This window comes from Salmo salar, chromosome 19 (genome assembly GCF_965601325.2).
Source record: "Salmo salar chromosome 19, fSalSal1, whole genome shotgun sequence".
Taxonomy (NCBI): domain Eukaryota; kingdom Metazoa; phylum Chordata; class Actinopteri; order Salmoniformes; family Salmonidae; genus Salmo; species Salmo salar.
This window is the reverse complement of record NC_138309.1, coordinates 48,135,001-48,151,777: the sequence shown is the minus strand read 5'-3', so window position 1 is coordinate 48,151,777 and position 16,777 is coordinate 48,135,001. Positions and strand designations below refer to the sequence as shown.

At 43.7% G+C, this 16,777-nt stretch overlaps 1 protein-coding gene across 1 annotated transcript in view; it reads left to right on the top strand.

Moving 5' to 3' along the window:
- The window catches only part of LOC106578905 (voltage-dependent T-type calcium channel subunit alpha-1G), a 166,582-nt gene that overhangs the window by 90,047 nt on the left and 59,758 nt on the right, over positions 1-16,777 (top strand). Inside the window, exons 14-16 of the mRNA XM_082965756.1 lie at positions 14,984-15,110; positions 15,730-15,855; positions 16,259-16,348. Of these exons, the coding sequence (XP_082821882.1) occupies positions 14,984-15,110; positions 15,730-15,855; positions 16,259-16,348 (343 nt within the window). The remainder of the gene's footprint in view (positions 1-14,983; positions 15,111-15,729; positions 15,856-16,258; positions 16,349-16,777) is intronic.

The following is a 16,777-nucleotide window of genomic DNA, read 5'->3' as shown; positions in this document are numbered from 1 at the left end:
AACGCTGTGGATAACCACTTCAATCTCCTAGCTGACCCCTCTCAACTATGACCCCTGACCTCTAACGAAATGGAATCTACTATTCCTGTCTTCAGACTAGGATTGCTTTTATCTTCTGTTTGATATGTGTGTGTGTGTGTGTGTGTGTGTGTGTGTGTGTGTGTGTGTGTGTGTGTGTGTGTGTGTGTGTGTGTGTGTGTGTGTGTGTGTGTGTGTGTGTGTGTGTACATGTCTGTGTTTGTCCCCAGCAATAAAAACCCATCTGATGAACATAAATCAAAAGTCCAAGTCATTTTCTTTGATATAGTTTGTACAGCTGATGTGGGTTTATGTACTGTCTATGGGGTTTATGTACTGTCTAGGGGGTTTATGTACTGTCTATGGGGTTTATGTACTGTCTATGGGGTTTATGTACTGTCTAGGGGGTTTATGAGAACCTCTGACTGATTTAGACAACACTTCTTAAATGACACGAGGCCATACATGAGTCTTTCACAAGACATCATCACCAGCCATAGTTATATATAACATGTAATAGCATGACACAACAGATTAAATAAACTGGAATGAGGCTCTCACTCACAGCTGCACAAATAGAGCTGAGAGCAAACCTCCCCTACATTGCAATTATCACTAAAAGAGCAAAGAACCCTTTTGTGAAATGTAAAGAACCATTGAAGAGCTAAAAAGGTTATTTGAGTCATTACAGTTCCATATACAACCATTAGCCTTCCCAAACCCTTGAGGAACCCTTTTGTTAGTGTTCTCCTCCTCCCTTGATGTCTCTCTCTTTCTTTCAGTACATAAACCCAATAGACAGTACATAAACACCATAGACAGTACATAAACCCCCCCAGCTGTTCCAGAGGTAGTTCACTAGATTCAACTTGTCAATTAACACAATAATAACACCTATTGATTGTAAAAAACATATTATATGGCTAATCAGAAGAAAAAAAACATGTATGGGTCTTCAAAAGGATCTGCAAAGAACCAGATTAACGACATGTCTTTATAGAACCATTCTACATAAAGGGTTGTAACCGTAGCAGAACCCTTTTGTTGGTGCTACAGTGAGGGAAAAAAGTATTTGATCCCCTGCTGATTTTGTACGTTTGCCCACTGACAAAGAAATGATCAGTCTATAATTTTAATGGTAGGTTTATTTGAACAGTGAGAGGCAGAATAACAACAACAAAAATCCAGAAAAACGCATGTCAAAAATGTTATAAATTGATTTGCATTTTAATGAGGGAAATAAGTATTTGACCCCCTCTCAATCAGAAAGATTTCTGGCTCCCAGGTGTCTTTTATACAGGTAACGAGCTGAGATTAGGAGCACACTCTTAAAGGGACTGCTCCTAACCGCAGCTTGTTACCTGTAAAAAAGACACCTGTCCACAGAAGCAATCAATCAATCAGATTCCAAACTCTCCAGCATGGCCAAGACAAAAGTGCTCTCCAAGGATGTCAGGGACAAGATTGTAGACCTACACAAGGCTGGAATGGGCTACAAGACCATCGCCAAGCAGCTTGGTGAGAAGGTGACAAGAGTTGGTGCGATTATTCGCAAATGGAAGAAACACAAAAGAACTGTCAATCTCCCTCGGCCTGGGGCTCCATGCAAGATCTCACCTCGTGCAGTTGCAATGATCATGAGAACAGGGAGGAATCAACCCAGAACTACACGGGAGGATCTTGTCAATGATCTCAAGGCAGCTGGGACCATAGTCACCAAGAAAACAATTGGTAACACATTACGCCGTGAAGGACTGAAATCCTGCTGCGCCCGCAAGGTCCCCCTGCTCAAGAAAGCACATATACATGCCTGTCTGAAGTTTGCCAATGAACATCTGAATGATTCAGAGGACAACTGGGTGAAAGAGTTGTGGTCAGATGAGACCAAAATGGAGCTCTTTGGCATCAACTCCACTCGCCGTGTTTGGAGGAGGTGGAATGCTGCCTATGACCCCAAGAACACCATCCCCACCGTCAACCATGGAGGTGGAAACATTATGCTTTGGCGGTGTTTTTCTGCTAAGGGGACAGGACAACTTCACCGCATCAAAGGGACGATGGACGGGGCCATGTACCGTCAAATCTTGGGTGAGAACCTCCTTCCCTCAGCCAGGGCATTGAAAATGGGTCGTGGATGGGTATTCCAGCATGACAATGACCCAAAACACATGGCCAAGGCAACAAAGGAGTGGCTCAAGAAGAAGCACATTAAGGTCCTGGAGTGGCCTAGCCAGTCTCCAGACCTTAATCCCATAGAAAGTCTGTGGAGGGAGCTGAATGTTCGAGTTGGCAAACGTCAGCCTCGAAACCTTAATTACTTGGAGTAGATCTGCAAGGAGGAGTGGGACAAAATCCCTCCTGAGATGTGTGCAAACCTGGTGGCCAACTACAAGAAACGTCTGACCTCTGTGATTGCCAACAAGGGTTTTGCCACCAAGTACTAAGTCATGTTTTGCAGAGGGGTCAAATACTTATTTCCCTCATTAAAATGCAAATCATTTTCAAACATTTTTGACATGTGTTTTTCTGGATGTTTTTGTTGTTATTCTGTCTCTCACTGTTCAAATAAACCTACCATTAAAATTATAGACTGATCATTTCTTTGTCAGTGGGCAAACGTTAAAAATCAGCAGGGTATCAAATACTTTTTTCCCTCACTGTATATAGAACCTTTTATTCATGGTTATTTATGGAACCTTAGGAAAGGGTTCTTTATTGCACCATGCAGGTTCCATTTAGAACCTCATGACCATGGTTCTTTGTTCATTTCTCTCTCTCCCCCCCAAAAAAGTGATATGAACACTAGCACCAAAAAGGGTTCTGCTATGGTTACAAGCCAAATAACCCTTATTTGGCACTATATACCAAAAAAACTAAAAGAAATTGTGTGAACGGGGAATAGATAAAGAGAGGGAGAGAGAGAAATGCTGAGCTGATGTTCTCCCCTCCCACCTACAAACACTACAGATTATCGCTCTGATCAGGAAATATTACATGAATAATTTATCCTTTGAGGGTATTAATTAGCTTTCAAACCCTGATACTCAGACGAAAGAAGAAGAGAGGAGAGAAGAAGGGAGTAGAAGAGGGGAGGGGAGGGCAGCGGAGAAGAGAAGAGAAGAGAAGAGGAGAGGAGAGGAGAGGAGAGGAGAGGAGAGGAGAGGAGAGGAGAGGAGAGGAGAGGAGAGGAGAGGAGAGGAGAGGAGAGGAGAGGAGAGGAGAGGAGAGGAGCGGAGCATGAAAATGCCACAATATTAGTATGCTGGTCTGGGAGTCTGTGCTGTACTGAAGGTCGTCTCAGAGAAAGTTCAGTTAGTTTGACAGGAAAGTAAACTTCTGATCAAGCAAAGCTCTGAAAACGAGGGCTTACTGTATACAGCGCTGCACTGTATATGTGGAAACCCTAGAGATACTCATAACATGGATTCTGAACTGAGCTTGTGTGGCAGGAATCTCATAGGACTAAATTAAAATAATGGAGAATATCAAAGCTTTACAAAGCACTGTGGCATTAATAGCTAAAAAGCAGATCAATGTTTTATCACATAAAAAATATATCACAAAACATGACCCCTCACCCTGTAGATTATGTAATTATCTGGAGGGTTCAATCCTCGGCACACCAGAGAATTGGACAAAATAATACTTGTGTGATTTATTTGTGTGTTTTTCAGTTTGTCAGTTCAGAGGCTTTAGTTTCAGGACAGGAAAAGAGAAGAGTGGGTGAATTAAACATGAGTCTGTCTGTGTTTTCCCCTGAAGCACTGGAGTGTGTATGGTTCACACACACACACACACACACACACACACACCACACACACACACACACACACACACACACACACACACACACACACACACACACACGATATACCTCTCTGTCTGATGTGACATTACAGGCAGAGGAAGAGTTTCTGTTCATCTAACTCCTCACAGAGTTTAACTCCTCTTTCTCATGTCTTCATTTCATACATTCATCAAACTTGTAAATGAGAACTTGTTCTCAACTAGCCTACCTGGTTAAATAAAGGTGAAATATATATATATATATATATACTGCTCAAAAAAATAAAGGGAACACTTAAACAACACAGCCTAGATCTGAATGAAAGAAATAATCTTATTAAATACTTTTTCCTTTACATAGTTGAATGTGCAGACAACAAAATCACACAAAAATTATCAATGGAAATCCAATTTATCAACCCATGGAGGTCTGGATTTGGAGTCACACTCAAAATTAAAGTGGAAAACCACACTACAGGCTGATCCAACTTTGATGTAATGTCCTTAAAACAAGTCAAAATGAGGCTCAGTAGTGTGTGTGGCCTCCACGTGCCTGTATGACCTCCCTACAATGCCTGGGCATGCTCCTGATAAGGTGGCGGATGGTCTCCTGAGGGATCTCCTCCCAGACCTGGACTAAAGCATCCGCCAACTCCTGGACAGTCTGTGGTGCAACGTGGCGTTGGTGGATGGAGCGAGACATGATGTCCCAGATGTGCTCAATTGGATTCAGGTCTGGGGAACGGTCGGGCCAGTACATAGCAGCAATGCCTTCCTCTTGCAGGAACTGCTGACACACTCCAGCCACATGAGGTCTAGCATTGTCTTGCATTAGGAGGAACCCAGGGCCAACCGCACCAGCATATGGTCTCACAAGGGGTCTGAGGATCTCATCTCGGGAACCTAATGGCAGTCAGGCTACCTCTGGTGAGCACATGGAGGGCTGTGCGGCCCCCCAAAGAAATGCCACCCCACACCATGACTGACCCACCGCCAAACCGGTCATGCTGGAGGATGTTGCAGGCAGCAGAACGTTCTCTACGGCGTCTCCAGACTCTGTCACGTCTGTCACATGTGCTCAGTGTGAACCTGCTTTCATCTGTGAAGAGCACAGGGCGCCAATGGCGAATTTGCCAATCTTGGTTTTCTCTGGCAAATGCCAAACGTCCTGCACGGTGTTGGGCTGTAAGCACAACCCCCACCTGTGGACGTCGGGCCCTCATACCACCCTCATGGAGTCTGTTTCTGACCGTTTGAGCAGACACATGCACATTTGTGGCCTGCTGGAGGTCATTTTGCAGGGCTCTGGCAGTGCTCCTCCTGCTCCTCCTTGCACAAAGGCGGAGGTAGCGGTCCTGCTGCTGGGTTGTTGCCCTCCTACGACCTCCTTCACGTCTCCTGATGTACTGGCCTGTCTCCTGGTAGCGCCTCCATGCTCTGGACACTACGCTGACAGACACAGCAAACCTTCTTGCCACAGCTCGCATTGATGTGCCATCCTGGATGAGCTGTACTACCTGAGCCACTTGTGTGGGTTGTAGACTCCGTCTCATGCTACCACTAGAGTGAAAGCACCGCCAGCATTCAAGTGACCAAAACATCAGCCAGGAAGCATAGGAACTGAGAAGTGGTCTGTTGTCCCCACCTGCAGAACCACTCCTTTATTGGGGGTGTCTTGCTAATTGCCTATAATTTCCACCTGTTGTCTATTCCATTTGCACAACAGCATGTGAAATGTATTGTCAATCAGTGTTGCTTCCTAAGTGGACAGTTTGATTTCACAGAAGTGTGATTGACTTGGAGTTACATTGTGTTGTTTAAGTGTTCCCTTTACTTTTTTGGGCAGTGTATATATATATATATATATATATATATATATATATATATATATATATATATATATGTCACACGATTGCTAGGAGTGGTGGTAGGAGTCAGGCGCAGAGAGCAGAGGTACCGAGCTTTGTGTTTATTTCAATCAAAAACACAACACGAACAACGCCAACACAAACGGCGTGGAAAAAATGCCAAGTGCCCAAAACAGGTGCACAGCCAGCCTACAATATACCAGTCGTAAATCGCCAGCACATCCAATGACAAAAACACAACCTGACGATAAAATAATCCCGCACAACACGGGGCGGGCTAACCAGGCTTAAATAACCAAAATCAAAAGACAAATGAGGAACAGGTGCAAACAATAAGACAAACCAAACGAAAAGGAAAAAAGGATCAGCGGCAGCTAGTAGGTCGGTGACGACGACCGCCGAGCGCCGCCCAAGCAGGCAGGGGAGCCACCTTCGGTGGGATTCGTGACAATATATATATATATATATATATATTAACTCAGTCCTGCTCAGTTCAGCTCAGTTCAACTCAGTTCAGCTCAGTTCTAACACTCTGCATACACTAAAGATGGTATGAAAGGAAAGACAACATGTTAGTCATTTAGCAGACGCTCTTATCCAGAGCAACTTACGGTAGTGAGTGGGTACATTTACTTACTAGTCCCCCAGGGGCTCCTGAGTGGCGTAGCGGTCTAAGGCACTGCATCTCAGTGCAAGAGGTGTCGCTACAGTCCCTGCTTTGAATCCAGGCTTTATCACAGCGGTCTGAGGCCCTGCATCTCAGTGCAAGAGATGTTGCTACCATCTCTGGTTTGAATCCAGGCTGTTTCACAGTGGTCTAAGGCCCTGCACCTCAGTGCAAGAGGTGTCACTACAGTCCCTGGTTCGAATCCAGGCTGTATCACATCTGACCGTGATTGGGAGTCCCATAGGGCGGTGAAGCGTCGTCCTGGGTAGGCTGTCATTGTAGATAAGAATTTGTTCTTAACTGACTTGCCTAGTTAAAACTTCTTGCGGATCATTGGGACGCTACCGTCCCACCTGGCCAACATCCAGTGAAACCGCAGAGCACCAAAGTCAAATTACAGAAATTGTAATATTAAACATTCATGAAAATACAAGTGTCATACATCATTTAAAAGCTTAACTTCTTGTTAATCCAGCCGCTTTGTCAGATTTCAAAAAGGCTTTACGGTGAAAGCACACCATGCGATTATCTGAGGACAGCGCCCTGCACACAAAAGCATTACATACATTTTTCAACCAAGCAGCACAAAAGTCAGAAATAGCGATAAAATAAATCACTTAACTTTGAAGAACTTCATCGAGTTTGCAATCACAAGGGTCCCAGCTACATAACAAATGGTCCTTTTGTTCGATAAAGTCCTTCTTTATATCCCAAAAAAGTACGTTTCAATGGCGCGCTTGACTCAGTAATCCAACGGTTTCCCTCGTTCAAAATGCATACAAAATGAATCCCGTAAGTTACCAATAAACTTCTTCTAAACAAGTCAAACAATGTTCCTAATCAATCCTCAGGCACCCAATTATGTAAGTAAATGATACAATTTAAGACGGAGAATACCGTAGACCATTACTGGAGATAAATCACGAAGTATGCACACTCACCGGAACGCGCTACAAACACTACAGCCAAAATGGGAGCCACTTAGAAAAACTACAAATTCTAGCTCATTTTTCAAAAAACAAGCCTGAAACTCTTTCTAAAGACTGTTGACATCTAGTGGAAGCCCTAGGAACTGCAAACTGGGAGGACTTCCTTTTATATTCCCATTCCCAGCCATTGTAATCAGAGGTGAGCTGAAAAAAAAAACTCTGGATGGATTGTCCTAGGGTTATCACCTGCCATATCAGTTCTGTTATACTCACAGACATTATTTTAACCTTTTTGTAAACTTTAGAGTGTTTTCTATACAAGTGTGTTTTCAATACACTCCATTTTCTATGGAGTGTCACAGGTACTGCAGGATTTTGTTCCAACTATGCAGCACACCTGACCAAATCAAATGAAACAATTCACATATTTAACTGATGTTATTGCGGGTGTAGTTAAATGCTGATCAGTTCAGTGATTGCCTAAATTCAACACACCTGTTCTTCCAGGATGGTTAAATCATAGACGTGAAGTGCCAGCGGCAGTCCAGGACCAGGGTGTCCTAACCCTGCCGTAGACGATGTAATTATCTGGAAAATTCTATCCTCGTAACCCTTTGCCCTGTGACAGCATGCCTCATTAATTAAATTAAAACAGCCTCCAAACATTATGGAGAAGCATCTCTCTTTTCTCTCCCTCTCACTTTTTCCGTCTCTCTCTCGCCATGTATGAATAGATATTATGGAAAGTGCCTCATTCGGTGTATGTCCTTGCCATAAAATACTTGGCTCTCCATAACAAGCACCTATCCTCTGTGAACTCGCTGACCTCTCGTGTTTCCTCCCTCTCTCTCGCGTTCGTGACTTTCTCGCTTTACCGTTTTCACTTTCTCTCAAACACAATCTCCTCTTATTGTTGTGGAGGAGATAATAATAATGATAATAATAATAATAATAATATATAATGTTTCAGATGATACATAGCTATACAGTATATACCACACAGGAAGAGAGGGAGAGAGAGAGAGAGAGAGACAGAGAGAGAGAGTTGTTTAGGTCAATTACAGAGCAGCCAGCCCAGATGGCGACGCCTGTGGCTCTCCCTCCCCTCTCTTCCCCTTCGTTTCTCCTTCCTCCCTCCCCCTCTCCCCCTTCCCCCTCTTCACAAGGCATCAGTGACAGTCAATTGCCCTCATCCCCCCAGTACCTCCTCACCTGACATCTCCTCACCTCTCTCTCTTCATTGTAGGTGGTGAATTACGTTTCTGGTCCTCACAAATTTGTTACACAAGAAGAGATCAGTCTGTTCCTATCGCCCACCCGGTGCCCTTGGAGAGTACTGGATGACTTCCATCTCTCCACGCCTGCCTTTGATTCATTTCCTTCCACTCCTTTCCTCTTTTGACCTTTTCCCAGTCTCCTCCCACTCACAAGGCAGGCAGGGCGCTAGACCTCATCTTCACTAGAGGCTGTTCGCCTACTAATCTCATTGTAACCCCATTCCAGGTCTCTGATCAATGCTTTCTTTCCTTTTCTCTCCCTCTCTTCCCCAACCCTAGCCACTCAGATGGTCATGCGCCATCAGAATCTTCGTTCTCTCTCTCCAACTGTTCTCTCCTCTTCTATCTTATCATCACTACCTTGTGCTAAATCCTTCTCCCACCTGTCTCCTGTCCCCTTTCCTACAGGCCAGCTAAGCCCTCCCTTCCTGCTCTGTGGTTGAGTGACTCATTGTGAGCTTACAGAACAGGGATGAGGGCAACTGAGTGAAAATGGAGGAAAACTAAACTTCCAGAGGACCTATCATCCTTTCACTCCCTCCTCTCTACCTTCTATTCCTCTGCTAAAGTCACTTTCTATGACTCTACATTTCAAACTCTTTGCCACCTTCTCTCACAGTTACAGTTTAGTAATTTAGTAGACGGTCTTATTCAGAGCAACTTACAGGAGCAATTAGCACATTGACCGATTTTTCACCTTGTCGGCCTGGGGATTCTATTCAGCAACTTTTCGGTTACTTGCCCAACGCTCTTATTAATTGCTAGGCTATCTTAACCTCTCTGGGCTAGGTGGCACCAAATCGTCCCACCTACGTAACAGCCAGTTGAATCCTGTGGCGCGATTTTCAAATACCTTAGAAATGCTATTACTTCAATTTCTCAAACATATGACTATTTTACAGCTATTTAAAGACAAGACTCTCGTTAATCTAACCACACTGTCCGATTTCAAAAAGGCTTTACAACGAAAGCAAAACATTAGATTATGTCAGCAGAGTACCCAGCCAGAAATAATCAGACACCCATTTTTCAAGCTAGCATATAATGTCACATAAACCCAAACCACAGCTAAATGTAGCACTAACCTTTGATGATCTTCATCAGATGACAACCCTAGGACATTATGTTATACAATACATGCATGTTTTGTTCAATCAAGTTCATATTTATATCAAAAAACAGCTTTTTACAGTAGCATGTGACGTTCAGAACTAGCATACCCCGGGGAATTTACTAACAATTTACGAAATTACTCACGATAAACGTTCACAAAAAACATAACAATTATTTTAAGAATTATAGATACAGAACTCCTCTATGCACTCGATATGTCCGATTTTAAAATAGCTTTTTGATGAAAGCACATTTTGCAATATTCTAAGTACATAGCCCAGCCATCACGGGCTAGCTATTTAGACACCCAGCAAGTTTAGCCTTCACCAAAATCAGATTTACTATTACAAAAGTTTGATTACCTTTGATGTTCTTCGTCAGAATGCACTCCCAGGACTTCTACTTCAATAACAAATGTTGGTTTGGTCCCAAATAATCCATCGTTATATCCAAACAGCGGCGTTTTGTTCGTGCGTTCAAGAAACTATCCGAAATGGTAAATCAGGGTTACGAGCATGGCGCATTTCGTGACAAAAAATGTCTAAATATTCCATTACCCTACTTCGAAGCATGTCAACCGCTGTTTAAAATCAATTTTTATGCAATTTATCTCGTAAAAAAGCGATAATATTCCGACCGGGAATCTGCGTTTCGGTAAATAGAGGGAAAAAAAGAAAGACGGGGGCGACCAGTGCACGCGCCTAAGCCCACTGTCCCCTGATCGGCCACTTGACAAAGGCGATAATGTGTTTCAGCCTGGGGCTGGAATGACGACATTCAGCTTTTTCCCGGACTCTGAGAGCCTATGGGAGCCGTGGGAAGTGTCACGTTACCGCAGAGATCCTTTGTTTTTGGAAAGAGATGTCAAAGAGAGCCAATAAATGGTCAGACAGGCCACTTCCTGTAAAGGAATCTCTCAGGTTTTGGCCTGCCATATGAGTTCTGTTATACTCACAGACACCATTTAAACAGTTTTAGAAACTTTAGGGTGTTTTCTATCCATATCTAATAAGTATATGCATATTCTAGTTACTGGGTAGGAGTAGTAACCAGATTAAATCGGGTACGTTTTTTATCCGGCCGTGTAAATACTGCCCCCTAGCCCTAAGAGGTTAATCCTCCACCACTTTCAAAAGAAGTTTGACGATATCCACTCCTTGAGTCCACTGGTCCCACTCACATAGAACTACACTATGCCTTGACCTATTTCTCCCATCTCTCTCTCCAGATGAAATCCTTTGGCTAGTGATGTCTCGCTGCCTGGTGACCTGCCCCTATTGAACCCACCCCCTCCTCCCTTCTCCAGACCATCTCTGGAGACCTTCTCCCATTCCTCACTTCCCTCATCCACCCATCCCTGACAAATGGCTCCCCTCCTCAAGAAACCAACACTCGACCCCTCTGATGTCAACAACTACAGAACAGTATTCCATCTTTGTTTTCTTTCCAAAACACTTGAGCGTGCCCCTGACCTCTGACCCTGATCTCTGACCAACTCTCTCGTTATCTCTGTCAGAACCATCTTCTTGACCATAACCAGTCAGAGCACTCTCCTCTGCATCACGGAGGCTCTCAGCCCTGCAAAAGCTGACACTCTCTCTTCTGTTCTCATCCTCCTATCCACTGCCTTCGACACCATTAACCATCAGATCCTCCTCTCCACCCTCTCAGGGCTGGGTTCTCAGGCTCTGCACACTCTTAGATTGCATCTAGATCTGAGTCTGCAAAAGAAGGTTGACAATGTTTTTACACTGCTGCTACTCGCTGTTTATTATCTATGCATAGTCACTTTATCCCTACCTACATGTACAAATTACCTTGACTAAGCTATACCCCCGTACGTTGACTCGGTACCGGTAACCCCTGTATATAGCCTCATTATTTTATTGTGTCACTTTTTTTATGTTTATGTAGTAAGTATTTTCTTAACTCTATTTTCTTAAAAATGCATTGTTGATTAAGGGCTTGTAAGTAAGCATTTCACGGTAAGTTCTACACCTGTTCTATTCGGGGGATGAGACAATTACAATTTGATTTGATTTGATGAGAGGATCTGAGACTGCACCACATGTTCTCACTACTGGTGTCCCCCAGGGTTCTAGGCCCCCTCTTAATTCTCAATACACCAAGTCACCAACACACATCTCTGTGTTCATGGCTGATATCTCAGCTTGGATTTCGGCCCACCACTTCAAACTCAACCTTGATAAGACAAAGCTGCTCTTCCGCCTGATGAAGGCCTGCTTGCTCCAAGGTCTCTCCATAATGGTTGACAACTCCACGGTGTCCCCCTCCCAGAGTTCACAGAACCTTGGCTTGACCCTGCAAAACAACCTGTCATTCTCTGCAAACATCAAAGCAGTGACTCGCTGCTGCAGGTTCATGCTCTACATCATGTGTGGAGTACAACGCCGCTTCCCACAGGAAGCGGAGCAGGTCCTTATCCAGGCTCTTGTCATCTCACGTCCAGACTACTGCAACTCTCTGTTGGCTGAGCTCCTTGCTTGTGCCATTAAACCCCTGCAACTTATCCAGAATGCCATAACCTTCGCAAGTTCTCCTATGTCACCCTGTTCCTCTTCACCCTCCACTGGCTTCCATTCGAAGCTCCTATCTACTACAAGACCATAGTTCTTGCCTATGGAGTTGCAAGGGGAACTGCCCCTCTCTACCGTCAGGCTAATGCTCAAACCATACATTCCAACCCGAGCACTCCATTCTGCCCCTTCTGGTGTCGTAGCCATCCCACCCCTACAGGGGTCAGCTCCCACTCAGGCCAGTGAAAGCCCTTCTTTTCTCAGCATTCCCCTGAAGCTAGGACAGCAGAGTTCCTGCCCATCTTCCAAAATTGTCTGAAATGACAATGTTAAATAAGCCCCCCCCCATCATATTTTCCTACTAACACTGACTTTGCTGGTAGGTACCTTACTTGCTAGGATTTTGCTATGTGGTTGTTCTCACCCAGCTATAGATGAATGCATAGATAATGTATATTTGCAAATATCAGTGTTATTGATTTAGTCTAATTCAGCCTACGTCTCAGCCTTATCCCCATATCCTCCAAATATAATGTCTCAGTCCTTCTCTTAACCTGTTGGGGCTACAGGTTAGCAATGAACCCCGAGTCGGGATTGCTAACAAGGCTGGAAATTCAAAACATCAAAAATCTAATAATTTCAATTTCTCAAACAATCAACTATTTTACACAATTTAAAAGATAAACATCTCCTTAATCTAACCACATTGTTCGATTTTCAAAGAGGCTTTACGGCAAAAGCATAAAGTTAGATTATGTTAGGACAGTACATAGCCACAAAAGTACAAACATCCATTTTCAATTCAAGGTCAGGCGTCACCAAAAGCAGAAACCAGCTAGAATTATGTACTAACCTTTGTCAATCTCCATCAGATGACACTCCTAGGACATTATGTTATACAATACATGCATTTTTTGTTCCATCAAGTTCATATTTATATCCAAAAACAGCATTTTACAGTAGCGTGAAATTCAGATTTTTTTCTTCTCTGAAATGCTTCCGGTGAACATAACAAAATTACTATTCGAAAACATTGGTAAATTATAATATTGTCATTCAAAGAATAATATATTATCATCTCGTAATTGCTACCGAATGGCCAGATCTCAAAATAACTTTACTGGGAAATCACATTTTGCAATAAACGGGGTGCTATGCTAAGAACAATAAGCTATGCTATACAGTTAGCATCATCTAAAATCGATAATAACATTGTAAATATCCCCTTACCTTTGATTATCTCCATCAGAAGGCAGGCATCCCAGGTCCGGAAGGCATCCCAGGTCCGGAACAAATGTGGTTTCTTTTGACAAAGTTCATAATTTATGTCCAAATAACACCAAGTACTTAGCGTTCATTATGCTCCCACAAAACGTGGTGGGGGGAGTGTAAAATCACGCCGAAAAGCTAAAAAAACCTAGTAAATAATCTATTTACGTTCGTTCAAACATGTCAAATGTTGTTTAGCATTAATCTTTTGGTCCATTTTTAACGTTAAACATCAGTAATATTTTCACACAACCTATCCTATGTCTAGATAAACAATGATGACAAACTCACGCTTCTCAGATTTATGCGCAGGCACAAAAAAATGAAGTGATGACATGTCAACTTCCTTGGATTCTAATTTGCTCTCTGTTTATCATAGACGCTTCAAACAACTTTATAAAGATCGTTGACATCTAGTGGAAGCCGTAGGTGTTGCGAAATGAATCCTTTCTCACTATGGTATCTATAAAACAATGACACTAAATAGTACAGTCACAAAATTCACATTTTTTTTAAATCTATTTTTCACAGGTTTTTGCCTGCAATATGAGTTTTGTTATACTTACAGACACCATTCAAACTGTTTTAGAAAATTCAGAGTGTTTTCTATCCGAATGTGTTAATAATATGCATATCCTAGCTTCTGAGTTGGTGTAGGAGGCAGTTAAAAATGGGCACATATTCTTTTCAAAATGTCTCAATACTGCCCCCGAGCCCCAACAGGTTTTAATGAGTTATTGACTTCCTCTCACTCCCTGCACCTCGCTCCCCGAATAAGAACTGCAAACATAAGAACGAATGGACTGAAGACAAAGCTGAGCTCAGCATGCTAGATAGTTACAGATATATACTGAGAAAGGCACAAAAACAAGTAGAGACAGAGGCAGAGGCAGAGGCAGAGGCAGAGGCAGAGGCAGAGGCAGAGGCAGAGGCAGACAGACAGACAGACAGACAGACAGACAGACAGACAGACAGACAGACAGACAGACAGACAGACAGACAGACAGACAGACAGACAGACAGACAGACAGACAGACAGACAGACAGACAGACAGACAGACAGACAGACAGACAGACAGACAGACAGGCAGGCAGTATGGTGGAGACAGTGAAGAGAGAGAGGTGAGGTCAGGTGAGGTACTGGAGTGATGAGGGCAATTGACTGTCACTGATGCCCTGTGACAGAAAGGAGGGAGGGGTGAAGAATGGGAAGGGGGAGAGAGGAAGGAGAAAGGAAGAGGGGGAGGGAGAGCCACAGGCGTCTCCATCTGGGCTGGCTGCTCTGTAATTGACCTTAACAACTCTCTCTCTCTCTCTCTCTCTCTCTCTCTCTCTCTCTCTCTCTCTCTCTCTCTCTCTCTCCTCTCTCTCTCTCTCTCCTGCACTCTTCCTCAGTCTTCCGAGTCTAACATTGTGTTTCTCTCTCTCTCTCTCTCTCTCTCGCACTCTCTCACTCTCTCTCCTGCACTCTTCCTCAGTCTTCCGAGTCTAACATTGTGTTTCTGTCTCTCTCGTCCAGTGTGATCAGCAGGGCCCCAGGTCTGAAGCTGGTAGTGGAGACTCTGATGTCATCTCTGAAGCCCATAGGGAACATTGTGGTCATCTGCTGCGCCTTCTTCATCATCTTTGGTATCCTGGGAGTACAGGTGAGGTCGGAGGGCCCGGCATATTATACATTTTCCCGAAACAATATCAACCAACCAATATCAGGGAAAATGTTTCTTTCTCTTCTGGGCTCTTTCCACACACCCATCTCTCCTCCTGAGAGTGACAACGTTGGAACTGACAAGTGGCTAATATGTCATTACGCATAAGCACCCTCTTCTCCATTCACCCCCTGACAGGGCTCTTAGGTCGTACATCAGCAGGAAAGTGCTCTTCCAGGTGGTTTTCACGATATAACTCAGGTGTGAGGGCTCAACTCTGCTTGTCAAGTCGTATAGATGGATAAGATGTGGTCGTTAGCCCACTGTCCAATTTACACTTAGTGTTCTGTGTGTCCTTGAAGTCACAAAATATGTCACCTGTGTGTATGTGAGTGTGTGCATGAGTTACATGCCACCAATCACGAGAGGACATGCAAGGTCACTAGGGAATCCTCTCATGGGATATGGCCTGAAGACCAATTGGAATTTACCATAAAGGTGGCGTGTGTGTGTGTGTGTGTGTGTGTGTGTGTGTGTGTGTGTGTGTGTGTGTGTGTGTGTGTGTGTGTGTGTGTGTGTGTGTGTGTGTGTGTGTGTGTGTGTGTGTTTCTCTCTCCAGCTCTTCAAGGGGAAGTTCTTTGCGTGTCAGGGAGAGGACGTGAGAAACGTCACTAACAAGTCAGACTGCATGATGGCCAACTACAAGTGGGTCAGACAGCAGTACAACTTTGACAACCTGGCACAGGTACCATTCACAATACAACCAGACACAGGTACCATTCACAATACAACCAGACACAGGTACCATTCACAATACAACCAGACACAGGTACCATTCACAATACAACCAGACACAGGTACCATTCACAATACTTACAGAGGGTTGTATCCCCACTACTTTCTTTCTAAACTTCCCTAGTGGAAACCTTGTTATTGACCGATGCTTGTGGTGGTATCACAACCTACTGTAGGTAGCCTAGCGGTTAGGAGCGTTGGGCCAGTAACCGGAAGGTTCGAATCCCGAGCCGATTAGGTGACAAATCTGACAATTGAGCAAGGCACTTAAACCTAATTGCTCCTGTAAGTCAATCTGGATACGCGTGTCTGATAAATGACGTAAATGTATGATGTTCTCCTTCTCTCTCCAGGCTCTGATGTCTCTGTTCGTGCTGGCCTCTAAGGATGGTTGGGTTGACATCATGTATGATGGATTAGATGCAGTGGGAGTCGACCAACAGGTATACAACAGACAGACAGACACACACACACACACACACACACACACACACACACACACACACACAAGAGCAATTTATATACACAGGTTCAAAGAAACCATCTAACTGATCCTTGCAGAAGGTAAGACATTCTAGAGATAAGAAAGTGCTACATTTTTCTTAAAGGGGAAATGTAGTAAAAAATGTGATCTTGCATTTTTTATTTTAAGATATTCCACACTAGGAGATCGAAATAACACTCTGAAATTGTGAAAATTATGAAAATAACTTTTTGTGTAAAAGCTGTTTGAAAAAAATGCCTGGAATTTTAGCCTGTTCATGTGGAATGAACGTTTTGACCCACAGAATAATACACCAATGACTGTTCATCTGGGTAAGGGGTGGGGTCTAGACTATCCCACCAGCCAATCAGGGCTTTGTATGTAAATA